The sequence below is a fragment of the Oncorhynchus masou genome, chromosome 15 (assembly GCF_036934945.1).
Source record: "Oncorhynchus masou masou isolate Uvic2021 chromosome 15, UVic_Omas_1.1, whole genome shotgun sequence".
Lineage (NCBI taxonomy): Eukaryota > Metazoa > Chordata > Actinopteri > Salmoniformes > Salmonidae > Oncorhynchus > Oncorhynchus masou.
Genome location: NC_088226.1, coordinates 17910676 through 17938643, shown reverse-complemented (window position 1 = coordinate 17938643; position 27968 = coordinate 17910676). Strand labels below are relative to the sequence as shown.

The following is a 27968-nucleotide window of genomic DNA, read 5'->3' as shown; positions in this document are numbered from 1 at the left end:
AGGAAGTATCTCCTCACGGTGACTGATATTCAGCAGACATCAGACATGCCCAGCACACTCGCGCATGTGTGAGCTACGTATGCATAAAGCCTATACGCACACAGCACGGTGGCATAGCATGAAGGCTCGCTTCGTACACTCATCTGGTGAGCTACGCCGCCAGGAGGCTGGCCCTTTCTCTAGCTACTCCAATACCACGTGGTTTCCTCTTCGCAAACAAAAAAAATGTGAATTCGAGTCGGTTTAGAGGCGGTGCCATCGCCAGGCAGAAGGATCTGTGACAGTGCAGGGTACAACTCGAGGTTGAGGGGCAGAGAGAGGAAAACATTTCTCCCGATCCCGCCATACTTCTACCACTATTCCACCATAACCACCATCAAATTAATTCAAATTGATCCATTCTACATTGTGCGATTCATTCGCTTGGGTTGCTGCAGTCAAGGTTTCTCCACTTCAGTATTGGACTTAATCAGACTACAACATTACCATTACTTTAAACTTTTTTTCCTTTTTCTTTTTGATTTACTTTGAAAATAAATGTATTTCGTTTTCTTTTACTGCTTGTGGACATTTGCAAGTGTTTTCAACCTGTGATCATCCTGGGTAGATCTATCTCGTTGCGTTTTCAAAGAAAAAAAGTTTTGTTGCTCATATTTTTTCATTTCAATTGGAGGACCTCTATTTTTCAACATGAACAAGCTATACATTGGAAATCTCAATGAAAACGTGACTGCAGAGGACTTGGTTAAAACCTTTGATGACAACAAGATTCCATACTCTGGGCAGTTTCTTATGAAAACTGGCTACGCGTTTGTTGATTGTCCGGACGACCAATGGGCTATGAAAGCCATTGAAGCATTTTCCGGTAAGTAATTGAACGTAAATGATCACTTCAATAGCGTCGTACCTTTATGTAATTTAATTCAATGGGGAAACCACCTAGGTTCAAATATATAAGGGTTTGCCCACTCCCCTCACGCGTCCCAATCCTAATTGTCCAGTAGAAGACATGATAGAATTAAGAGACACTTCGTAGCAAATATGTTGCATTGGCCTATAATAATCGAGAAGAGGTTTATGAAGTGCTTAGCCGAACAACAAGATACTCAACTTTTACAAGGAGAGGGGGCCCATCACATAGGCCTACCTATTTGAATGAGAACATCAAGATATCCAGATTTCTCGAATCGTATTCTATTTTAGGTCTATTTACATACACTAAAGCGCAGTTTTGTCCTTGATATGATAGCCAAATGCCTATATTTCAGCCTTTTGGCCACACGTTTTTATTGTACTTACCGAAGCCTTGCTCTCTGGTGCCTTGTATGACTAGGTTCTGTGTACTCCATAGAGCTGTAGAATCAAATCTTACACCTCCCCCTTTTGGCGAAAAGGCCACTATAGCTAAGATAAAAATGCGTTATATGTGTAGTTTAAAAGCATATATCGACACTATTCTTTCATAGATTAATGGCTTTGATTGCCTTGACAATTACATTGCCAAATTACTTTCCCATTCTTCTCACAAGTCACGAACAGGCTTGATTTCCTTACATGTATCTTCATGGTTTCCTACATATGTAGCATGTGATGTATTCTATATAGCACGAAGGTCGCCATGCTGCTCGTGTGTTATGCCTGAAATAGATCACTAAGAACTCTAGGGCACGCAAATGTGCATCTTCAGCTTTTAATAAATGTTTGACAATGTCCTTTTCAAATGGACTATAAGTGTTCTGTTGTTCTCTATATGACATGAGGGACTGGGAAGAATGAGTTGTAAAAGATCAACAATATGTGGAAGTGAAATAGTAGTTGATGATTTAATTCACAACGCAATTGTTGAATGGCTTTCCATTTGAGCCAGGAGGGTAACTTCTTGCCCATCATATTTCAATGACAGGCCTATTGCGTTATTGGGCACTAACTACTTATCTTGAACATGCATTAGTGCATATTAGACAACATAAGACACAATTAAGCAACACACAACTCAGTCACATGGTAAATATTATTTATATATGGCAAATACATGCAATACACTGTCTACACTCTGAATGGAGGACATGGCCTCATTTTTTTCAACATAAACATTTATTTTACAGGTAAAGTGGAGCTCCATGGGAAGCATATTGAGGTCGAACACTCTGTCCCTAAGAAGCAAAGGTATTTAGCACCCTCCCCCAATAACACTTCAGTTGTTGCATCTGTTAATGTATGGATTTAGCTGGAGAAGGGACATGTTGCTATTTAAGTTAATGCACGCATTAGATGTCGAGTTATATGCCTGGTGTGTGGATGTAGTAGTAAGACTCGCAAATCTATTCTTTTAAGGAAGTTTTTGCATTTAGGCTACTCTTTAATTACATTGCTGTAAACGGTGTGGCCTACTCATGTGTGGAGTATGTGGTGTCGCGAGTCTTGTCTACGTATGCACTAAAAGCTACTCTTAAAACGAAAATGAAGGCTGTCCATTAATTACTGGGACACTTATTTGACACTGTGAAGGTAATATCGGTTGCAACGTCATCACTTAAATACCTCATGTTCATTTTCACCTCCGGAAGGCCTTGTCATAGGCATAGGCCTTCCTGTGTGCAGAATTATTTATTTATAAAAAAATGTGTAGGCCATAGCTACTTTTCACATCTACTTTAGTGGCATTAGGTACGTGGTTACGTTGTGTATGTTGGCACTATATTGTCATGCACAGCCTAGTGACAATTGAGTTGCTATGTCAATATGTGGGATTGAAATTTGTTTAAATCACGTTACGACAACAACTGAAACTTCAGTAATGTGTTGTATTGCGATTATTCGTTATGAAGAGCGAAGCCTTTTAATTGCGTTTTTGCTCTAATTGCACACGAACATTGTTTTGTTGTTGTCTGGGCGTTGTTTTATAATGTTGAATCTCCAATAAATTTGGTCTCTGGGTTAGAAATGTGAAAAATACTATTTCTGGTTATTAATCATGAGGTAGGCCTGTAGAAAATAAATTGTTATATGTGCATGCATAGGCTATGCCTATTCTTGCTCTGGTCTAATTAATATTTTGTCATTAAACATACGTGTATGTGGGTATGGCAGTAAACACATATTGTGCTGAAATGTAATGCAATACTCACATCAAGTCAATGGACATTTCGTCAAAAATAATTTGAGTAGCCTAGGTTATTTATCCTGTCTATACATGCTATATCAAAATGGGGATATTGAGCCCTCCCTCCATTACAGTTGACCCAGTTAAAAATATTACTAAATTTCAGCGTAGTTAAAAATAGTTTCAAACAAATATTCATTACCATTAACCTTTTAACACATGCAGTTTATTTGAAATTATTCGTCTACGAAAGTACGTGTTTGAGATTAGGGTGTAACAGTTTGAGGTTAGGCTAAGAGTTTTTAATTCGGGTGTAGTTACACCTTTTTTACCAGCCTTTTTTTTCAAGAAAACGTTTAATCAAAGTCTATTTATTTTGACTTACTAATATGTTCAAACATATGTTATGGCCTATCTGTAAAAGCGGTATGTATGGAGGCTGATGTAAACGTATAGACTACATTCAAGTCTGTAATAGACCGTATCCCTGACAAGGAAAAGTCGTGGCTGTATTGCAATAATAATAGAAATATGTGTTATAGCCTACCATTCAAGTGTCATTCATTGGTGGATTCTATGCCTGTATGGGACCAACAATTATAACGTTAAATTAATGCATATAGGCTTTTTACAACCTTTGTCTGTATAACAAATTCACGGATATGCATAGGCCTATGGGTAATTTGAACGAGGCTGTATGTTTAACCTTCAATGGCATAGAGAAATATAGTTTAGGTGTTCGCCCATGCAATAGCCTACATTTCAGTGCAACTGTTAGAATATAGCTGTGTTGAGGTTTTCGCCCATGGAATAGCCCTTTATGTCACAACTGTTAGATATTAGCTGTTAGTTACTGCTGCACTGTTGGATCTAGAATCATAAGCATTTCGCTACACTTCCAATATCATCTGCTAACCACGTGCATGTGACCATTAAAATTTGATTTGATTTGATTTGAACTGGAGAGGCCTACCTTTGGTGATATACAACACGTGGTCGCCCCCACTGAGAGAAGTCATCCAACGTCACTTGAGTGGGAAAAATGGCGATCCTCATCATGAATGGCAAAGGGTGTTCTTTCTTTCCGTCATTCACTGCTGCAAAGCACGCACTCCTCTCTATTAATGTAGCAAATCTGTTTAAGTTTTGTTTTCTGTTGATCTTAGGCCTTTATAGCCTTCACCATGAAGTTAAACATAGGCTATAAATTAATGTTTCGACTAATATCTTGCTAACACTCAAAATGGCCGCAACAACTCAACTAGCGGTGGCCAAATTCCTTTAAAACCAGCGTTAGGAATTTAAATTCACGTGAATACATTTTTATAGTTCTGTCATTGTCACCTGAACATATAAATTGTAGTCCTATCAATTATTTGGGAATTCTGCAAACGCTACCACAGGAGCCTGTGCTGAGTTGTGTTGTTTTAAATTTCCAATGAACATGCTTCGCAATGCCTCATTTGATTTTGATGAGAAGCCCAGACATAGGGGCTTTAATGAAAAAAAAAAAAATCATTTGAAGAAAGTGGTCATTTTATGGGGTATTAGACAATGGTTGAAACTGCTCCTTTGGCTCATGCCTCTCCTTGAGAAACCATGTGACTGGAGTGCAACACCAACCCATTGTTCCATTTTATTTCGCCCACTGTAAAATAACTCATTTTGACAAATATCTATTCTACGTGCCACTCACTATAGGCTATTTAAAATCACTTCAGCATATTATCTTGATCTAGTTTGTTTTTCTGCACACTAGTGCTTAAATTAGGCAACTCTCCAATATTCAAACTATATTGTGTATTTATATATAATTGTTTCTTTGTATTGGCTTATGTTGCCAGTCTTGTTGATTAACACAAATATATATCTTCACAAGCCATGTCCTTTCTGCTGCGTCCTAAGTATTGAGGTGGACTTAAGCCTGTGAGTGAAGTAGAACCTAGTGTGCGATGTAGAGTTGTGGTTGTGTGTCAGAGAGAGAGAGAGAAAGGTGAGAGGGGGAGGGGTGATAGAGGAAGGATCTTCAGACATAACTGTGCCTCCTGACATAAGTGCATACACTATAAATTAGAAATGTATGCAGAGAGGGAACCCCCTCCCCTGCAAGTAATCTGTTGATGTGGCCCTGGGCATTGAAATGTACTACAAAATCAAATAAAATGTTATTTGTCACATGCTTCGTAAACATCAGGTGTAGACTAACAGTGAAACGCTTACTTACTATTAGAATTAAGCTGTTGTGACAACTCCTAGTTTGTGTCTGAAGTCTTGAGAAAAAATGGGAGACTTTGTTTGAGATGAGAAAGTTAAAGGTGCAATATGTAGAAATTGCCCCACCATTTCCTGGTTGCTAAAATTCTAATAGTTAGCCTGATTTCAGTTTATGTGACAAAACAAGCAAGTGTAGAGAATCATTGTACCATCTAAACCGCCATGAGATATATGTTTAATAACCAAAAATATTGTATTTTCAGCTGTTTGAAGATGGTGTACAAAACCGAAAGTAAAAGACCCAAAAATTTTACTTAAGAACGGGAAGCATAGAAATAATGCACATAGAACAGATCTACCACTCCTTAGACTTGCTTCCAATGAGAATAAAAAATCTGTTACTCACATTTCTATGGGAATTTGGTGAGGTCACACAAAACGTTAAGTGTTATATATTTCTGGCATGGCTTGCCACAGCTCTAAAAAGTAATTTTGGAACATTATGGTTTTTTTTTGTGTGAATTTTCAGATTTAAAAGAGTAGTTCACTATTTTTACAACTTGATGTCAGATGCTTCCAGGGCCTGAAATTAGTCTATGGGCCAGGAGAAACTGTAATCCATGGTTCGGTTCTCTTTATTAAACAGCCACTACAAACTTCAGCTAACTTTAGCCACCACAAGCTAATAATCAATGGAAGGGATGGGAGCATGTGAGCATTTTCTAAATGGCCAATTCACCTTTAAGGAACATCAAACCAAAAAAAATGAGTTGATTTGAACTGATTTCAGGTGATTTGGAAATACTTTAAAAAAACATACTCACATGGTCCTCTGTAGCTCAGTAGGTAGAGCATTGTTCTTTGCTATGCCAAGATAGTAGGGTCGGTTCCCGGGTGGCTAAGGGTTTCTCTTGCAGTTTCTCTTGGCCCATAGCCTACTTTCAGGGTGAGGAACCATCAAACATCAAGTTGTAAAATAGTGAACTACTCTTTTAATATGTGTGTGTTGGTGTGGGTATGTTCAGCTTTTGTGTGTACCACACCTCTTCCACTCACACTTGCACACAAAACCATGGCCCTGCTTCACTGATTTAAGCTTAATGAGGAATGCTACATTAGCTCGAGCATGGCCGTTTGCAACGCCGTGTTGGGCCTATTTTGATGTGCCTACACTTCTGAGAGATGTTGAAACAAAGGGAAGTTCCAGACCCCCTCCTAAATGCCAGGTGCTGGTAAAAAAAAAAAAATCTCCAATAGCCTACTACCCCCACATCACCCCCCCCCCGCCCCCCTCCTCTAGTATCACCCAACACCACCCTGAGAGAACCTGAAATGAAAAAAGAAAGGTTGGCTTCCTATTGTGACATCATGACCAGTGTTTGCAGGCTTCCAGGCCACTTGTCTATGCCCAGTGGAATGCAGGGATTGGCTATTGAATGCTTTGGGCACATCTGTATTTGGGGGGCAGGGTAGTTGCAGGAGTGCTTAGTGAAAAGAAAACATGCCCTCTGTACTCCTGATTGCATTCATTACTATAAATATATATGAACTGCTTTGTAATTATCCTCCCATTTGTCTCCTATCCATCCAGTATGACTTTCTGTTACTGTTGCGCTTATGTGCAGAAAATATGTTGTCCTCAGGGTTTTATAGAATTTGAACTGATTGTATTAGTTTGTTTGTCCTCTTATTGATTGCAATAAACATATTTGCATATTTACTGTTTTAAAGTATGTTGGTGCTCTTTAAAAAAAATGTAGGGTTAAATGAGGGAAGAAAGTTTACAGGTGTGATTTTATTATGAGGGAAAAGCCCAGTAAATGATTATTCAAATAATGTTTCACAAAGTTTCATTGAAAATGCTTGAAATTACTTTGAAATGTACATCGAAAGAATGAGTCATGTGTCATATGCAAAACAGGTCCTATTGGTTTTTTTTCTTTCCCGCGTTGCTAACAAACTTCCTTGAAATATGTGGCACATATGAAAAATCCTTGATCTGCATCAATCAAGCACGTAGTAGTGCTGTAGTATTGCTCCCATTGCCTGTCTCAAGCTAGCAGCCAGCAAACTCAGTTTCTTCCTCTCATGATTGTTGTACTACCAAAGGCAATGCGAGGGAGGGGGCGTTGTGAGAGAGGGGGTGCGACCAATCAGCTGGCTGGAACACCTGTGTGCAGCGCCGAGAGGCCGTTGACGCTGCAGCACACAAAAAGGCAGTCCCTCGCTCCCTCCCTCTCCTTCTCCCTCGCTCTTTCTCACACACACACATCCACTCACAGCTGGCACACACACCCGACCTCTCACACACCCACAGCAGAAAGGCATGTTCTGCTCTCTATTACATTCCTGATACATAACTTTTTGCCAGCCAGGCAGAATGAGAGAAAGAGTGTGAGTGGCTGAGTGAGTGAGTGAATGAGAGAAAGTGAGACCAAAAGAGAGAAAGAAAGAGAGCTGTCGCATACATACATGCACGCACGCTCCTCTACAGGGTCATATGATTAGCTGCTCGCTCTCTTTCCTGGGCTTCAGTTGCGGAATATAGTGGAGGGAGGAGAGGCAGGAGCGCTGCATGGAAGGACTTCCTTATGGGCTTTCAGAAGGAAAGAAAATCTAGTGGGGGGTTGTGTGGGTTGTGGAGATGGCGAGAGAGACGTGTCCATTTCTGTGTGTATGGATTGGAGAGAGGGAAGGGAATCTGTTGGAGGGGGCGAGCTGGGGGGAAATGTGCACCGTCTCTTTAAGAAACTGCCAACCCCTTGCTAATGTGCCTTCTTCCCCCTCTCTGGTTCGGACCATCTGTCCTGTTTTTAAAGGGGCTGAGTCCCACTCCCTTCAGATCTTCTCACAGCTTTGGACTTGCCATGGACACCACTAACCTCTAAATCCACCCCCCCCCCCCAACACACACACATCAACCAGCCATGGCTGCTGTGGGAAAAACGCAGGGGGATTGGCAACGTGTCTCATAAATTTAGGTAAAAATGTGAACTGTTGACCTGGAAGAAGCCAAGGGTGAAAAGAAAGAAAGGCAGGGGGAAAAGACAGAATAAAAGAGGAGATCTTTGGGTTTTGTGTTGAATGGGAGAGCCTATAAGGCGGTGGAGCAAGGAAAAGAGCGATCCACTCGGCTGGGATCAATGTGCAGCCAAATGGATTTGTCTCCATGTGCGAGAGTCAGGATTTTCCGAGCTGCAACTGAAATGCAAGGGAAACCAACCCTTCCCACCTACACAAATCAAATCAAAATGTATTGTTCACATACACATGGTTAGCAGATGTTAATGCGAGTGCAGCAAAATGCTTGTGCTTCTAGTTCCGACAGTGCAGTAATATCTAACAAGTAATCTAACAATTCCCCAACAACTACCTAATACGCACACATCTAAAGGGGTGACTGAGAATATGTACATATAAATATATGGATGAGTGATGGCTGAGCAGCATAGGCAAGGTGCAATAGATGGTATTAAATGCACTATATACATATGATATGAGTAATGTAAGATATGTAAACATTATTAAAGTGGCATTATTTAAAGTGTCATTGTTTAAAGTGACTAGTGATCCATTTATTAAAGTGGCCACTGATTGGATCTCAATGTAGGCAGCAGGCTCTCTGAGTTAGCGATTGCTGTTTAGCAGTCTGATGCCCTTGAGATAGAAGCTGTTTTTCAGTCTCTCGGTCCCAGATTTGATGCACCTGTACTGACCTCGCCTTCTGGATGGTAGCGGTGTGAACAGGCAGTGGCTCAGGTGGTTGTTGTCCTTGATGATCTTTTTGGCCTTCCTGTGACATCGGGTGCTGTAGGTGTCCTGGGGGGCAGGTAGTTTGCCCTCGGTGATGCATTGTGCAGACCGCACCACTATATGGAGAGCCTTGCGGTTGAGGGGGGTGCAGTTGCCGTACCAGGCTGTGATACAGCCCAACAGGATGCTTTCAATTGTGCATCTGTAAATGTTTGTCAGGGTTTTGATTGACAAGCCACATTTCTTCAGCCTCCTGGGGTTGAAGAGGCGTTCTTGCGCCATCTTCACCACACTGTATGTGTGGGTGGACCATTTCAGTTTGTCTGTGATGTGTATGCCGAGAAACTTAAAACTTTCCACCTTCTCCACTGCTGTCCCTTCGATGTGGATAGTGGGATGCTCCCTCTGCTGTTTCCTGAAGTCCACAATCATCTCCTTTGTTTTGTTGACGTTAAGTGAGAGGTTGTTTTCCTAACACCACACTCCGAGTGCCCTCACCTCCTCCCTGTAGGCCATCTCGTCTATGTTGGTAATCAAGCCCACTACTGTTGTGTCATCTGCAAACGTGATGATTGAGTTGGATGCGTGCATGGCCACGCAGTCATGGGTGAACAGGGAGTGCAGGAGGGGGCTGAGCACGCACCCTTGTGGGGCCCCAGTGTTGAGGGTCAGCGAAGTGGCAATGTTGTTTTCTAACTTCACCACCTGGGGCGGCCCATCAGAAAGTCCAGGACCAAATTGCTTTGAGGGTATTATGGTGTTGAATGCTGAGCTGTAGTCAATGAACAGAATTCTTACATAGGTATTCCTCTTGTCCAGATGGGATAGGGCAGTGCGCAGTGTGATGGCGATTGCATCGTTTGTAGACCTGTTGGGGCGGTATGCAAACTGAAGTGGGCCTAGGGTGGCCGGTAAGGTGGAGGTGATATGATCCTTGACTAGTCTCTCAAAGCACTTCATGATGACAAAAGTAATTTAGTTCAGTTGTCTTTGAATTCTTGGGTACAGGAACAATGGTGGCCATCTTGAAGCATGTGAGGACACACACACACACACACACACAGCAGCGAGGCCCCGGGGTAGAGTTGAGCTGTCCCTGTGTGGACAGACAGAGGCTCGCCTCACCGTCCCATCTAAACAATTAGATGATAATGAACCAATGTGGAATTCGTTTGCATTGTAAAATGTGAATGGTACAATGTTTAAAAATGATCTTAGATATACTTTATTATCGAACTTTCTCTAGCTTCATTATGAAAGTTAAATATAGTTTCCTAAGAACAGTTGAAGTGTGAGAAACACTTTCTTATAGCTCAGACATTGTGATAGGCTTGTCAAATATTTGCCTTCCGACAGTACTTAGTACCTCTGAACATTGTCACTTTTGTGTGTACCCAGCAAAGACCTTGAAGTCATCAGCCACTCAGCCTTGTTAAAATACTCCAAACCAGAAGGTGACAGTAGCATTGTTTGGCAATATAGGTCCATGTGTGGAGCTTATTTTATGGTCTAGATTCCAATGTTGGCTAGCTATATAGCAAGCTGCGCTAATGTTGCTATTTTGTAGAAAGCCATAGTTGATACTGGCCAGATGGCCACAGCTAGATAACTACCTAACATGAAGAATAAGAAACTATTTAATTAACTATCCATAATCCCCTACTGCCAGTGCCAGCTCATAGCCAAATATTTAGCTAACTAGCGTCAGCATATTCTCTAGCTAGCACAGCATAGCTAGCTAGCTAGGTAAGGAGTCTGCCCTATCTTGGCAGCTAACACAGGCAGGATTTGTAAACAAATCCATTGTGATTTTATTATAGTGTCAATATCAGTTATCGAGCTTGGAGGAATTATTTTGTTTTGTGTGAATTGCATCTGTGCAATTCCCTAGTTACAATCCCATAGCCTACATTGCATATGAAGTGTGACTTGCTCATGACATTTAACCATGGATGTAAATTGCCCTCTTTTTTCCCTTTTTGGTGTCACTCCTGTTGGCTTCCTCACGTGGGGGTTTGTTCTCTTTGATTGGCTCAAAGTCAAGTTGTTGGCCACTTATGAGCATTGCGATTCTACAAGTAGAAACGTCCGGTTTGTTGCTACCGGGTCGGCACGAAGCAGGTACCAGTTTTGTCCTAGCAAGAGAAGGAACGGCTTCCTACAGTGATACAATTATTTCGGCAGTCTGATTCATGCTTTAGGTTGTGCCCATACACTTTAAAGTACTTTATTAAGTTAAATCCAGTCCTTTTCTCTCCTTTAAGATATTTTACAGACTGTTCAATTTGGTTTGAATAAAAACATCAACGTAGGATTAAATAAATGCCATTTAGAACATTTATGAATGGAGTAGAACTGAAGGTATGTGGCCCTTTTGTGATGGCTGGCCTGTCTGAAGAGCTTTCACTACTAAGGGGCGTTTGTTGATTTGTTTTTATTTATCATTTTTATTTACTCTGGGTCACACAGTCAGCTGATGTTTACTTACTTACCTCACTGTTCCTGGAATACAAAGTCTTCAGCCTCGCTCAGTCTAGCAGAACGTCTTCACCCCCACCCCCCAAAAAGTACTTCCCTGTGTTAGGGGCCTCCCGCCCCCTCACCCCTGACCTCTCTTTGTGTGCCTTGTGAACTATCCTCTCTGGATGCTCGGTTGGGTGAGGAACAGTAAACACCCCCAAAGTTTCCCCCTGGGGAAAACCGGAGGATGGGAGGGGTGTGTGTGCACGACGGGGCAGTGCCTCTTAGAACTAAATACTTAAACATATATTTTGCAATGAGAGAAATTTAAGATCAAGGAGCTATAGTGTTTGTATGTCAGTGGTTCTTGTGGCAGAGTTATTCTGTGTAATGAAGTCCCTCTCTTGCTATTCATGTGGACCTTTACAAACCTGAAGTTGACTGCTTTCCACAGGAACTATGTGTACCATGGGTATTATGTCAAAGGCACATTTTTCTGAAATAGTCTGTCTATTATATAAACTATTGAGGCTGGGATATGTTCCCTCTTTAAGTTGTCACATATAGCTTCTGCTCCAATATGATGCAGCTTTTTGTAAATAAGTTAACCTGACACAGTAATAGCTAGATCCGACTGACATCCTCGTATTTAGTACCTTTGTATTCAAATGTATTACACTATCAGTACGTTTGCTGTGGTCTGTGGAAAGACCCATATGTGGTTGTCTTACCTAGTTGAATGCACTGACTGTAAGTCACTCTGGATAAGAGTGTCTGCTAAATGGCCGAACTGGAAAAAGGTATTCAAGGAGAAAGTCTCCTTTTACACTGAATATCATCTTCCCTCTAAATGTGGGAGAAAGTTAAAAGATGAATAACATCATAGGTGTGCATCTTGTGTGATCTTCTTCATTTTTTGCGAGTTTGACTCATCAAATTGAATCCGTCAAGAGGTCAAACGTCCTTATTGGATTTCTCCTTGACTTTGTTTGATTTCCATACTCAATGCAGACAAGCTTGTCTCGTTGCCTTGTTATAGCTTGTTATGAAATTGTCTATCAGTGCTATGTCTATCACGCCTGTTCCTTTGTATCCTTCCGAGTTGATATGGAAAAGCAAGGCCAGAGGGAACAGGGCAGAGCCTCTGTATTCTGCATCTGCAAACCCAAAAGAAGCTAAGATAAGCCTCCGGGCTGCAGCTCTAGATGGCATACAGTACGTTGCATCTCTCAGCACCTTTAGCCACAGTCAATCCACAGTGGGTCAGTACGCAAGACCAGAGTGTCACAGTAAATGACTGGTGACAACTGCTATCCCCTCCATATCGATTCATTGAAAATTGAAGGGTGTTAGAACAAACGGGTGATAGATAATCATAAGCCACGTCCCACTGCTACATGTCTTGTTTCATTTCCCCGTGTGAAAATTCCAAGGGATCCATTTTTATAAAGGTGTGACTGGTTTATCTTTATTTCTGTTGTCTATTTATTAAATCAAAGGATATTGATGTAATGTTTTCATTGGGAGGAACTAACATCTTGTTAAAATACTGTTATTGCCCTGTTATTGCCACTTTATGTGCTATAATATATAGTGCTGCAGAGTTTTAATGTAGATACATTTAGGCATCATCAAAAGATTGCTGGAAATTTTTCACATGTAATTCACATTAAGTTCACATTAAGTTCACATGACCCATGTTGTAGACCGAAACGCTTGTTTCTCTTGGAAGTTTAAATGAAATCACCACATTTCATTTCTCAAAACATTGCTCTTCATTTATTAAACAGTTGAAATTGAACATGCATTACTTCACAATTTGAATGGATAGATGTTGTATGCCAAGATGTTGATTATTCCTTTCAAAGTGACTGAGCTATTCTGATATTGACTATTTGTGGGATTTTTTGAGTATACATTCATTAGTTCACAAATACGTTTGAATGTGTTTGCACATTTTGAATCGATATATATTAAATGCCAAGATGTTGATTACTCATTTCATAGCCAACGATGTTTACAATTTGTGTAGTGACAAGTCTTTCTCTCTTTAGATTTAGTTCACAACAGTAAAAAAGTCACTTTTCACCAGCTCTGTTGCATTTAATCACCTCTTCTCATCAAGAACCCAAATGTTGTCTGTCATGAATGTGCTTCATCATCCACCTGTTTGATCACCCAGGGCAGCCATTTTGTTCCAGAGTGCTCCCTGTACACTTGGACACCAATGAGCAGAGAGCCTAGTGGGCGGAGCTTCCCCAGCCAGTCCCCTTTGCTGTTCTGCTCTGCTTTAAGAGGTGTTGTGTCTCATGTGGATTTTCCAACTGTGCTCCCACCTCCTTTCTGTGGGTGTCACAGCGGGGCTTGGCACCCAAAAGGGCCGGAATGTGGAAGGTCTCGATGGGGAGAGAGGATATTTCTTGCTCGTCTTCAGAAATCCTTGGCCCACTTCTCAGTAATTTAGTCCAGGGGTTCCAAAGTAGCGGAGCTCTAAATTGTCTGCCAATTTCCATACATTTTCAAAAAAAAAAAAAAAAAAAGAATCATAGTTTGCATGTCTTCAACATCCAAATCCTGTTTCATGAGTGGTAACCCAGATGTGAGTGCAGATCCCAGTTGTGGAAAGTGTAGATGCAATTCTAGTGCACATATTGTATGTACTGTACAAGGTCATTAAAGCTCTGAGAAAGATAAAACTGTTGTAGACAGAATGCTCTTTGGCAAGATGCTTTCTATGTTGTTTTTTTCTAAGTTAATGGACTGTTGAGCATTAGTTTGATTTTCATAATACATTTCAAATAGCTCAATGAAGTTATTGAAAGACTGTCTGCAGTGTTTCTCTCTGAAAAGACAGTTTGAAGTGGGAATGTGATAGTCGCATGTGGTAGTCGCAGTAGCAGCATGATCTAAGTATTGTGGAGTTGTGTGGGCCAAAGATTCATAATTGTATTATGTTCTTATATTAACTTACAATGGGGTTCTTGAATGCTAATCAGACTGTTTCCCTTTTTGTAATGAATAACTATTGATTTATGAAATATTGTTTTCATATAAACAATGATCTAATGCTATTAACATGTTCAGCCTCAATGGACAACTTAAGACTTTTTGAAAACTGTCTTCAAATGACCGAAATAAATCTGAATGACATTTTTTGTAGTATTGAATTGGAAAAGAATACATGTCTTTTTAAAGTATGTAATATGACATCACGCATAAAAGTGTTACTGAATCTCAATAAACTATGGTTTATAAACAAATTATTTTTTTGTTGCGTCACAGGTGAGAAAGCAGTGTTATTCTAGACATCCAAAATGACCAATCGATTATTGAGACAATTAAAATAACTGTGACTGAACAGAGTGTAGGTTTACAGGTCATTTATCTGTATTTTTAAAGTATGTCTTAGTGACCAAATAGCTCGGTCCTTCACGGGTCAACACCCTTGGTAGTGCCATTGCTCTATACGGTGGCCAGAAGTCATCACCATTTTCCTAAATAGTTACTGAAGGACTACTTCATGTAAACCTTCCCATACAGTTAATAAGGTTGTGTTGTATCTGAGGCACATGAAAGGATGGCTTAATACTTGTTAACAGTTATGTGTTAATGGGGTTTCCCTTACCATTGAGCTCGGTGACAGTTTGAAGTTTGTTTCCCAACCTTTCCTAAAGTCAAACGACCTAGTTGCCTCATGGGTGGAATGTTATTCATGTTTTTCACAACTTCAGAATGTATAAACATACATTTTTTTGAAACCTCAGAAAGTCTGGTGTTTCTATGTCAAACGGTTTTGTTTTATTTCAGTCTTCTGTGATGTATTGAAAGTGTAATAGTGGGATGCAAACTCAAAATGTTATGCATTTCAAGACTGTATATCTGAAATTGTACAGGTAGGTGTTGTCTTCCATTTTTGAAGCCCATAACCATTTGTGTGAGGTGTATACATACCACCCTGCATACCACTGCTGGCTTGCTTCTGAAGCTAAGCAGGGTTGGTCCTGGTCAGTTCCTGGATGGGAGACCAGATGCTGCTGGAAGTGGTGTTGGAGGGCCAGTAGGAGGCACTCTTTCCTCTGGTCTAAAAAAATATCCGAATGCCCCAGGGCAGTGATTGGGGACACTGCCCTCTATAGGGTGCTGTCTTTCGGATGGGACGTTAAATGGGTGTCCTGACTCTCTGAGGTCATCAAAGATCCCATGGCACTTATTGTAAGAGTAGGGGTGTTAACCCCGGTGTCCTGGTTAAAATTCCCAATCTGGCCCTCAAACCATCACGGTCACCTAATAATCCCCAGCTTATAATTGGCTCATTCATCCCCCTCCTCTCCCCTGTAACTATTCCCCAGGTTCTTGCTGCAAATGAGAATGTGTTCTCAGTCAACTTACCTGGTAAAATAATTGATAAATAAAAAATATAACATGTAGATTTGTTTAAGACTACCAAGTAGATTTGTTTAAGACTACCAATAAACACTCTGTGTTGACCATGATTTAGCCCATGGCAGTATTAAGGAAATACTCAAATATATATATAAAAAATGTGCCTATGTCAAGCTTTAAAATGTGTAGAATTAGAGGGCAACATTAATGGAAAAAGATAGAAATCATCTAATATCATTGAGCATGATTACTTAGGATGTAGGAAGATAAGTGTTGACATGTCTCTGCTGCAATTCACATATTGATATAAGGTGGTAAGAAGTGGGTGTGTCAAATGATATGTAAGTATTTTATTATTATTGTTCTCTTATGAGGCCTGACAAAGCAAAGTGAAGACCCATTTTCTCCCCTCCTCCATTTTTCTACCCTCTATCGCTCCTTCTCGCTCCTTCTCGCTCTTTCGCTTTCTCGCTCTTTCCCTCAGTCTCACAGCTCTGACTCTGAATCAGTTAAAATGGAGCCTCCAGGTCACATGTCTGCCAAACAGGCATGTGCTGGTATGGCCATGCTATCCCCTTTCACACACACACACACACACACTACAAGGCAGAGGGAGCGAGGGCGGCTTACAAACCTACACCCTTACTCAACCCCCTTCCCCCACCTCATACCTCTCCCCCTCATACTAGTCACTTCATCACACTGGGAGTGTGTGCCATGTCACACCAGGACACATGCTCACATGGATGTGAGTGTGAGTGTTGGATTTCTGGATTAAGATAATTTGCTGAGTTGCTGCGCACATAGATCGAGGAGCAATGAGATCTAAATCTATTGAAATATGTTTCGTGTTGATATTATTTTTGTCCAGCAAACATACAAAAGCAAACGTGCATGGTTGCTTTGTTATTTGATAATGCACAGCTGTATTTTTCCTCCCCAGTTGTGGTTGCAAGTGTCATTTCAGTCTCATACGAATGGATGAGGTTGAACACACTCTGACCGATGTTATGAATAAAACTTGTTTTTGTGTGGTTTTTAGTTAAGGTTCAGGTCTAATTAAAATTACTGGCATGCCATTGGGTCAAAATGTTATCCTTGTCTTCATTATCCATATACAGATAACTGCCAAAATAATGGAAACACTTGAGTAAATTTTATTTGACCTTTATTTAACTAGGCAAGTCAGTTAAGAACAAATTCTTATTTTCAAAGACAGCCTAGGAACAGTGGGTTAACTGCCTGTTCAGGGGCAGAACAACAGATTTGTACCTTGTCAGCCCGGGGGTTTGAACTTGCAACCTTCTGGTTACTAGTCCAACGCTCTAACCACTAGGCTACCCTGCCGCCCCGAATTGAGGGTTCTGTCGGCTCTGTTATGGTGTGGGGTGCATTTTCCTGGCATGGTTTAGGTCCTCTCATCCCCTTAGAGGGAAAGGTAAACCCCAATTAAATACACAGCCATTCTGAATGATCACCTTCAACCTATGGTGAAGCACTTCTATCCTGATGGAAGTGGCCTCTTCCAGGATGACAATGCCCCCATCCACAAGGCACGAGTGGTCACTGAATGGCTTGATAAGCATGAAAACGATGCAAACCATATGCCATAGACGTCTTAGTCACCAAATCTCAACCCAATTGAACACTTATGGGAGATTCTGGAGCGGCAACTGAGACAGTGTTTTCCACCACAATCAACAAAACACCAAATTATGGAATTTCTTGTGGAAGAATGGTGTCGCATCCCTCCAATAGAGTTCCAGACACTTGTAGAATCTATGCCAAGGAGCATTGAAGCTAGTTCTGGGTTGTGATGAACCAACACCCTATTAAGACACTTTATGTTGGTGTTTCCTTTATTTTGGCAGTTACCTGTTTGTTAACCAAGATGTTGATTGATCTCTACATAGTGAGTTTAAATGTGTTTCAATTCCTCTTCACCTTTAGTAATACTTCTGTTACAACTTTGCTAATAGTTACTTTATTGAGGGAAAATGTACTTACTAGACTGTGATATGTGGTTGTCTTACCTAGCTATCTTAAGATGAGGGCACTAAATTTAAGTCGTTCTGGATAAGAGCGTCTGCTGAATGACTAAAATGTGTGAATATTGTTATTTTGAGTCTGAGAATTTGATAGATTTGTTGAATGTTCATAAAACACACATGTACAGAGAACCCCTGCAGTTTGCTAATTTCTTAGAATAACCTCTGATACCTCAAGCAAATGTGAAAAAAATATTGCTATCTACCTGAAACCATGCAATGGAATTATGATGAAGTGGGTCCTTGCTTCAATGTTCAAGTATTGAGCAAAATGCTTGACAGAAATGTTATTTGTCATCTAGTTTAGAACTATTTTAGTTGCATTAGTTTTAGCTCTTGTTATTTCTCTCTAAGGCTATGTGGACTGTACCAAACATAACACATGGCTAACAGAGGTGCGCTCTAGTGTGTCTTGAAACAGTTTTTTATTAGAATATAGAGGCCAAATATCTTTGCCATGTTGATCAGTAATGATCATTACCCGACATTCCTCATTCAATGTTTGGGGCAGCAGCCATGGCGTTGTGCTGTGTGTTGGAAGTTACACATGAGAAGGGAACAAAACCGAGGAAGGGAGGGATGCCGTGGCTGTTCCTAGGAGTCAGTTGCATATAGAGTGGACTGGCCACCCACATTCTGGACGTTGTATAGGTCCTTGGGGTTCATTGATTCAAAACAAAGTCAGAGCTGACGTCACACTCTCCCGAGGAAGAAACCACCCTCTTGTTTTTGAAACACAAGTACATTGTGGCTCTCTTTCTCTCTCGCTCTTTCTCTCTCAAAGTGAACTTTGAAGTTGGAGATGCTTGTTACTTTTAGCAAGGTTTTGAAAACTGTTTGTGGTCATATTGATTCATATGGATATTTTGGTAATGTTTTTAGAGGAAGGTTTGAAGCGTTTATTTTTGTTAATCTGTTTATGTGACTGGGGAAAACAGAGATCTATACATGAGCATTGTAGTGAATGATTACCTCACACTTTGTTACTTTTCAAGTGTTCCGATTTGTTCAAGGACTCTAAATTCTCAAAAGTAGGAACATCTTATTTAGTCAAAATACTTATTTACCCTTTTGAATGTAAATGGGAGAATAACTTCTCTATTCTTCTGAAGTGGATCTCACAGAAGGCTTCTGGTTGGACCACGTTTTTAGTTAACTAAAGATGGTGGTGTTAATAGCATAGAACGTTGTGGTTGAAGAATTTAGAAACAAAAATATTTTTTTTTGAAAATAGAAAACAGTATATGTTGTAGTGCTGGATAACCAAACTTTGAGCAATTGAATGTCACTTAACACAAAGTGTACTTGATAGAAAATGACATTCTTTCCACAGTTGTATTTTTGTACATTAAAATCGGGCAAAAGACAGGCTTTACCCCAATGCTGACCATTTGGAGAGAGTCCTATAAGTTAGACTGGAAATAGTACTGTATAATTGAGTATAATACAATACAATTTCTGTTATTACTCTATGGAAATTAATTTGTTATTCAATTATTTTAATTTATGTGTAAAGATATGTTCACTTTTTTGAGTATGTTATGTTAATTAATTGTAAAGGTTTCTGCGCTTAATTGACTTGTAGACTAGTTGTATTGAATTCGGAACTTTGCAGTGGTAACATTGTGATTTCATTAGGGTGTAGGCACAATGCTTTAACACTATCAGATTTAAGACAACTATCTTAATATGATGTTCATGATTTTCTCATTTAGGAGGAGTTATTTGTCTCCCCTCACTCCCTATTCTCGCATATATATTCACTGTGCATCCTAAAGGTACTCTGATAGTTGTTTTACATCGGAGTTATAATGTAATGTATCTCGATATATAATAAAGCAACAAAAATAACCATTTGACATTACACCAACTTTAATGTTATTCAGTTTTCAAAGTATTTTTTTTACATTTAAATTCAAACAATTATCAGTGATTGATATCAGATTTATAGCAGTAGATCTAGGCCTATATCAGTTCTCTCAGATTCAGAATCACCTTCATTCGCCAAGTACATTTAGCATACTCGGAATGTTACTTGGTGATATGGTGCTGCTAGTGATAGACAGCATTTAGAAACAGAATACAGAAAACAGAGTTTAAACAAAGTTTACATACATACATTATATTTATTATATACAACTAGGTAGAGTGAGCGTAGAGCTAGCAATAAGATAATGAGCAAATATGCAAATACACAAATGTTCACCAGTGTGTGTTTCATGTAATTGTTTATTGTTTCTTTGGCGTAACACTTTATATATTATTTGTGGGGAAGAATAATTTATCTTAAAGAATGAATTGGAAGATTTCGAAGTTTTGTTCATAGTGTACATTAAACAGCAATGAGTTGACGACACTAAAGTTGTTACTCTGGCAAAACAATGTGGATAAACTTGAGAATTGTACATTTTATTTGAGTTTATATAATACTTACATTAACTATAATTCGTTCAACTAGTAGGCATTCTCCCGTAGTGTTTTAATTATTTGTTTGCAATCATTGTGCACAACATAGATCTAAAGTATGGATTCAGATGGAACATAGTGTTGTCATCTTTATGCTACATTATGATTTCGAAGAAACGTAATAAGATGTTTTTCATTGATTGATAATGATATTTCAATAGCCATTATACTCTAGAGTGTAGTTGGGTGTTGATCCTTAAACTGGTATGTGTCTTTTCTCGCTATCAAACAAATAACTCGGTTAGTACATCCATTTCAAGTAGAACGATTAGTGGGGTTTTGTCATGCTTCTCACTTCTTGCCTATTTGGAATAAACAGTGGTTTATCTCCTCCCATGCTTTGATGAAAACTGACACACGTTGTGTGATCGAATGGATTTGTCTTTGCTTTCTCGGACGTATTATGGGCAATTAAGAAATACATTTTGCACCTTTATGAGGACGCATGAGGCTTTTGATAATTCATGTATAGGCTATAATGCATATAACATGTAGGCTAACCGTTTAAACACTCCCTTATTCTCGGTCTCATTAGATCCAGTAGACATGTCGACATCACATGAAAAGCGAATGTAAGGATGTGGGGTTATGTTTCCGCTCCATGAGTCATGTTGAACGTTATAGCAAGTAGCCTACGTAGTTCTATGACTTCTCCTGGACAGTACAGCGACGGGAAGCAAATCGACCACGTTAACCGCAGCAATGATTAATCTGAAGTAAGGCACTCTTCAAAAACAGTGCATATGTATCAGAAATGTGTCACTGCTCGATATCACCAGCATAACCAAACCCTTGCTATACCCCCTGTATGCGTCAGGCGTGCTCTCTGGCATACATTGTAGCCACACGCTCCCTCCTTTCTTCTATCCAATGACTGCTTCTATCTTCTCCCCCTCCCCTCCCTTTCGCTTCTCTAGGTGGGCGGTGCAGCTACTAGGAGAACCGCCTCTTCCACGATGCTGTAGTACTCTCGAGTAGTTTACAGACTTTATGAATGAAGGCAGGTTTTCCTCCAAACAGCAGCGCTAGGCTGTAGAGCGAGCGCTAGCAGCTGAGCGATGGGGGAGGTGTGTAGCCACCGCACTGACAGACAGAGAGAAGCAAGAGTGTTTGCTTTCTCAATAGGATGCAATGAACAGTCTTTCCTTTCCAACGAAATATAGCCAGACGTGCATTCATAATATGTAGATTTACAATATTTTGCATGTCTTCGACTATGGTTGCATAGCCTATAAAACGCCGATTGTTTAACTTTTAAACAATAGTGATAAAATGGCAGCTGTTTTTGTTTGTTTTTGTGTGTAAGTTATTAATAGTATATTATCTTTATAAGCGTTTGTTTTACCCATACAGGAACCTAGCCACGAATTCTCAACGTGGTGACTGACTGTGACACTCATCCATATCAATTTATTCAATAGGTGACGCCCAGATGAATAGTGCTCTCAGTGATGTTTCTAAATGTTCTGGTATATTCTGCGCTGCCACATGTGACTGTATTTCATTGTAGTAATTGGGCGTTGTCCAATAAAGATGGCTACCTACTTGCTGGCTCACATGGTTCAGACTTATCTAGGGTGGTGTCATTCGCAGTGAACTAGAAAATACGGCTTTACAGACGTGTGTGTCTACGAGCCCTGTAAGTGTTCAAACTGCAACCATATCAAGTTATATGCGGTGTTTGGTTTTTGTTTATATTCTGAACATATGCCTTCTCATTAACCAACAGACCGCACATTCATCCTAATCCGGACTACTTCTAATTTGAAGAATAGCTTTCTTATCTGTCTGATTCAGATGTTTACCCGCTGGGTTCTGCATGGCAAATGTGGAATATGGACAGATAGACAAGTAAGGAAAATAGCCTTCGGTTCTGATTATGAGGTTATAGACCATATAGCCTAATGTGTGAGGAATGTTTAGGCCTATGGTCTCAGTCAAGTAGCCTACATTTCTCTTGTATTGCCTTCCGGGAAATTTACGGCGATAAGTATCCCTATGCCTATGCAAAAACTGGATACAGGTTTCTACAGACTTTTGTCTTTTGACCATCAGTTGATTGGATAAACTGTGAAAGAATAGTACTTTTAAACCTGTATAGCAGTGTTAATTGTTGATTTTTAGAGCAATATAAATTAATTGGCAATCATTTGGGCATTAATATTGCATACAAATATCAAATCAATAGGTCTATGTGGGCATAGGGCCTCAGGTGATATGGCAGAGCCTGTCAAATTGGGTGGGTTACCGAGAAACGAAATATCATCGTTTTGGAAGAGAAATACATGCAAGATCATCCACCTAGATAGACTGATCTTACCAAAACTATTACATTTGACCCTCCTCTTCTCAGTTACTTCAACCCAAATCTGAGCGACAACTTTTTCTAATGATCAAACTGTACGTAATTAAACGAGTAGCCTGTAGACTATTCTTGAGCTATTATAAATATATGGAATAATGTCAATCAAAGTTATTAATTTACTTTATATGCTGTAAAGTGGACATATATTTCTCTCGAACCCATGCAGTGCATAAATTGTAGGCCATTGTTGCGCACAAAATGACGCTCGAGGAAGACGACGAGGCGCTGGCAGCATCAACCTATAGCCTACTGCAAGGCTACGGGACTGACCATATTCACATGGCATGAAGTGACCAGACTTCAGTAGCACATCTACAGTGTAAAGAAAACGTGCATTAACAACTGTCGTGCATAAATATGTCTTTATTATTCCATTTCGTATGTTAGAAACAAATAAATGCACTCATAGCCCTGCATGCGTAGGCTTATAGGTAGATTCTCGAAACCTTGCTCTTATCAGAATGGAAATATAGGCTATATATGTGTTTTTCAGGAATCAGAATGTATAACAAAAAATATAAATATTACGTTATGTGTGAATAAAGTGACAATGCCTAAATATACTCGATGGAGATCAATATCTCACCTACAACGTACTGTTAGGCTACTGTGCCACACAAAATGGAGACCTTGCGGCTGCCATCTTCTCATGACGAACGGGTCATTGTGGAGATAAGCATTAACTTTGAGCCAGACTAAAGGCACATCTCTCCTTCTCCACTGCTAAATGAACTCCAGAGTTGTTCTCGCAGGTTCAGCTTCGTCTCACTATACCAGCCACCGCAACGACCACCCCACCTCTTCCAGGCAATGGCGCGAATGCGCTCTCTACTGTGTAGGTCAGACCTGTAGAGTAGACTCATTTCAACAGTGAAGGAGAGGGTCCTTGGCTGCGATTCGCATCATTCATTCATGTGCACAGTGTATTTACGGACGTAGGATCTTAATTTGAGCAGCAACAGGAAATGTTAATTATTATGAGGATTATAATAATCGACATCTTTGTACTCAACTGCTCTGAGAAAATGCAACAAAACGCCTGCATATCAAATGCTATCAATCTTCCGCTTTCGGGCGGTTGTAGGTTGACGTGTCGGTTTTTGTGTAGCATTTTGATTCAAGCAATTACGTAAAACCTCACATATGATATCCCTATGTAGCCTATCAGGCATGTATGATGTCATGTAATAGGAGTGCCAGAGGAAGCTCTGTGAAAAATGAGCAGTAGTGTGTAGCTTGCTGACTGTGTTCCACACCCTGCACAGCCAATTTTAAGTCAGGGGAAGCCCATCCCCCGTTATGGCGGCTGCACCTCAGCTGAAGCTGCGGCCCCTTTGAACAGTTACATTGTTTGCTACTAGTGCTACGCCCTCTGGCCCTTTCTAAACTCTTAAACTTCAGCATTTCATAATCACTCCGGGGTCAAGGGTTGTGGTGTATGGTTCGGGTCAGTCCGCCATTGCTGTGATGGAATGAGCTCGGATCGAAAACCTCACCAGATTTGTTTTAGGCTCGGGAACTGTGGAATTCGGAGCCTGGAAGAGGGCGGAGTGAGTGAGTGAGAGGAGGGATAGAGGGAGGAAAGGAGGAGGGAAGAAGGGGGAGCTCGTAACGTGATAATGTACGAGAGGACCTGTGTTTCCTCCCCTGCTGGTTGCCATGGCAGAAGCCCCACATTCCTCAGCTGAGCATTTTTCCCCTCAGTCAATCGGTGTTTGTGTGCGTGTGTGGTGCAGCACTGTGATGCATGAGAGAGATGGCACCATAAGCACAGAGGCTCCCAGGGGCCTCAAACTCTACGTGCGCACACACACACACACACACACACACACACACACACACACACACACACACACACACACACACACACACACACACACATATACACACACCTTGATGACCAGGTGTTTTTGTTTCACATGCTCATCCGCAGTTTAAAGCAGCATAATAGTCAGTAACACCTTACCGTGACACTATTTTAGAAAACATCCATAGTTGACTCATAAGCAGTAAATACATATTATAAGAAACAGCTGCGGTTTAATTTAAGTAGGCATATTACTTAATGGTTAAGTGAACAATTACATACATTACCTCAACAGTAATGTCATATTGTAAAAGTGTATAGGCAACATTCTAAACCTACCATTGGTCATTAATAATTTTCCTTGTCATGAAGTGTTAGGCTATTAATACCTAATAGTATATTCATGCTGTATCTGTGTAATAATATGTTTATAATGTAACCCTGTAACTCGTGTTCCTTTAGTGCTTATGAATGTGTTATGAATGCTTTATTAGTCAATTCATTTTTTTATGGCGTTGTCAAAAAAATATGGTTGTGGTATATTAGATTAATATGGATGCCTTTTCAAAGATGAGGAGCTTGAATGATTCTGAAATATATGGGACTCGAAGACAAAGTTACTGATTCGATTGAAAGTCGTGTATTGTACCGGAGCAAATCGACATATTCAATCAACGAGTTTAAAAAATAAATAAAAAACTAGAATGCCATGAACACTTGATTGCAAAGAAAATACCATCCATTACCTAAGTTATGATTTGGTCATTTTCTGTAATTGATTGAGGTTTGTTTAGATAAAATTGGGATGAGAAACAAATCTTATCATGCCATGACATATTTGGGATCTCCAGAGAAGAGGAAGCTCCAGTGCCTTGCAAAAGTATTCAGACCCCTTGGATTTCTTTACATTTTATTTTGTTACAAAGTGGGAATAAAATGTATTTAATTGTCATTAGTTTGTCAACAATCTACACAAAATACTCTGTAGCCTAATGTCAAAGTGGAAGAAAAAATGTGAACATTTTTTAAAGATTAATAGAAATTAAATAAGTAAAATATAGTAGTAGCATAAGTATTCAGCTCCCTGAATCAATACATGTTAGAAACACCTTTGGCATCGGTTACAGCTGTGAGTCTTCTTGGGTAAGTCTCTAAGAACTTTGCACACCTGGATTGTGCAATATTTGCCCATTATTCTTTCCACAATTCTTCAAGCTCTGTCAAAATGTTGGGGATCATGGTTAGACAGCATTTTTTTTAACCTTTACTTTACTAGGCAAGTCAGTTAAGAACAAATTCTTATTTTCAATGACGGCCTAGGAACAGAGGGTTAACTGCTTGTTCAGGGGCAGAACGACAGATTTGTACCTTGTCAGCTCAGGGATTCGAACTTGCAACCTTTCGGTTACTAGTTTCAAGCAGATTTAAGTCAAAACTGTAACTTGGCCACTAAGGAGCATTCACTGTCTTCTTAGTAAGCAACTCCCGTGTAGATTTGGCCTTCTGTTGTAGGTTATTGTCCTGTTGAAAGGTGAATTCCCTTCCCAGTCTCTGGTGTAAAGCAGATTTTCCTCTAGGATTTTGCCTGTGCTTAGCTACATCACACTTTTTATCTTGAAAACCTCCCCAGTATTTGTTGATGTCAAGCATACCCAAACCATGATGCAGCAACGACATGCTTGAATATAAGGAGGCAGTTACTCGGTGATGTGTTGTGATAGATTTGCCCCAAACATACAGCTTTGCAATTCAGACCAAAATGTGTATTACTTTGCTGTTGTTTTTTTGCAGTATTACTTTAGTGCCTTGTTTTAATATATAATCCACAGCATAATTATTAACTTGACCATGCGTAAAGAGATGTTCAGTGTCTGATTTGTTATTGTTGCCCATCTACCAATCACTGCCCTTCTTTGAGGCTGTCGAAAATATCCCTTATCTTTGTAGTTGAATCTGTGTTTGAAACACAATACTTGACTGAGGGACCTTACAGATGTTTTCTGTATAGGGGACAGAGGAAGGGTTTGTCATTTAAAAAAATAATGTCAACCCCTTTTATTTCCCACAGAGTGAGAACATGTAACTTATTATGTGATTTGTTGAGCAAAATGTTTACTCCTGAACTAATTTAGGCTTGCCTAAACAAAGGGGCTGAATACTCATGCAAATACTATATCTTAGTTATGACTTTTATTTTTAATTAAACATTTTAAAATAATATTTCTTCCAATTTGACATGACAGAGTATTTTGTGTAGATTGTTGACAAAAAAAAAAGACGGTTGAATCCATTTTTAATCCCACTTTTTGACACCACAAAAATGTGAAGAAATCCAAGGGGTCTAAATACTTTTGCAAGGCACTGTACATGGCGTTAGTTATTAGTACATTGTCTTGTTTGTTCTTCGTCTGTCTTTAATCATGAACCATAAAATACTAATTGCGAAGGGAGCAAGACCAGGTCAGTGCCAGGGGAATCACTCCTCTACTTTCAACCACTGCTCCTCACGGTAGCCCTGCAAGCCCCTCTCTCTCCCAAACCCGTTGAACACCTCCATCCACCGGTACTGTACAACCACAGAGGAAATGTATTGTGACATATCAATACATCTTTGATTGGAAGAGATTCCTCCCTCTCAGCAGGTTTTCTTGGCCAACGAGGTTGACCGAGCCTTTGAACTCTCCCGGCTATTCTTGGTAAAGTAGTCTTTGTAAGGTAAAAATTCTTTGTCTTTTCATTACGTAATACATGTCCACTTGCGCTTGAGCTGGGTAGGTGCACACTTGTAGTGAGTACCAGGACCTTGAATTTAGATTCAAACTATAGAATATTGACTCTAAAATCTGACTCCAGTACCTCAAATGAGTACTGGCATCTATTTCATTCTAAGCAGTGGTATACCCAAGTACACTGAAGCTCAGCCTGTGTAAAGAACATGTCATGCATGCTGCCAGTTGACGACATGCTGCCAGTTGACTACATGCTGCCAGTTGACTGCATGCTGCCAGTTGACTGCATACTGCCAGTTGACTTCAAGAAATCACATCAAGTGCTTGTGCCTCCTACTTCCTCTCCCCTACCACTCTTTCTTTGCGCTCCTCTCCACCCCCTCCCTCTCTCCCTCCCTCTCTTGCACACTCTAGCTATTTAAAGCATGGAGTACAGTATTACATCCACAGAAGGGTTCATGTCTGTCTTTGATTGACACACTGAGGATTATTGGCACTTCAGGCTCTAGCAGCTAGATCGTACAGTGTTATGATATTTGGTTGCCTTTGCACCTTCCCATTAACAATTAAATATTAATCTCTGATTTTATGCTCGCTAGATATGCTCGCTAGATAGTCCCCATAAAATATTTACTTATCT

General features: G+C 40.0%; 1 protein-coding gene across 3 annotated transcripts in view; it reads left to right on the top strand.

Moving 5' to 3' along the window:
* Positions 1-255: 255 nt before the first annotated feature.
* Positions 256-27968, top strand: part of LOC135555808 (insulin-like growth factor 2 mRNA-binding protein 1) — a 57999-nt gene continuing 30286 nt past the window's right edge. For all 3 annotated transcript variants that reach the window (XM_064988555.1, XM_064988554.1, XM_064988553.1), the window contains exons 1-2: positions 256-865; positions 2106-2166. In XM_064988555.1, the coding sequence (XP_064844627.1) occupies positions 691-865; positions 2106-2166 (236 nt within the window). In that variant the 5' untranslated portion in view covers positions 256-690. The remainder of the gene's footprint in view (positions 866-2105; positions 2167-27968) is intronic.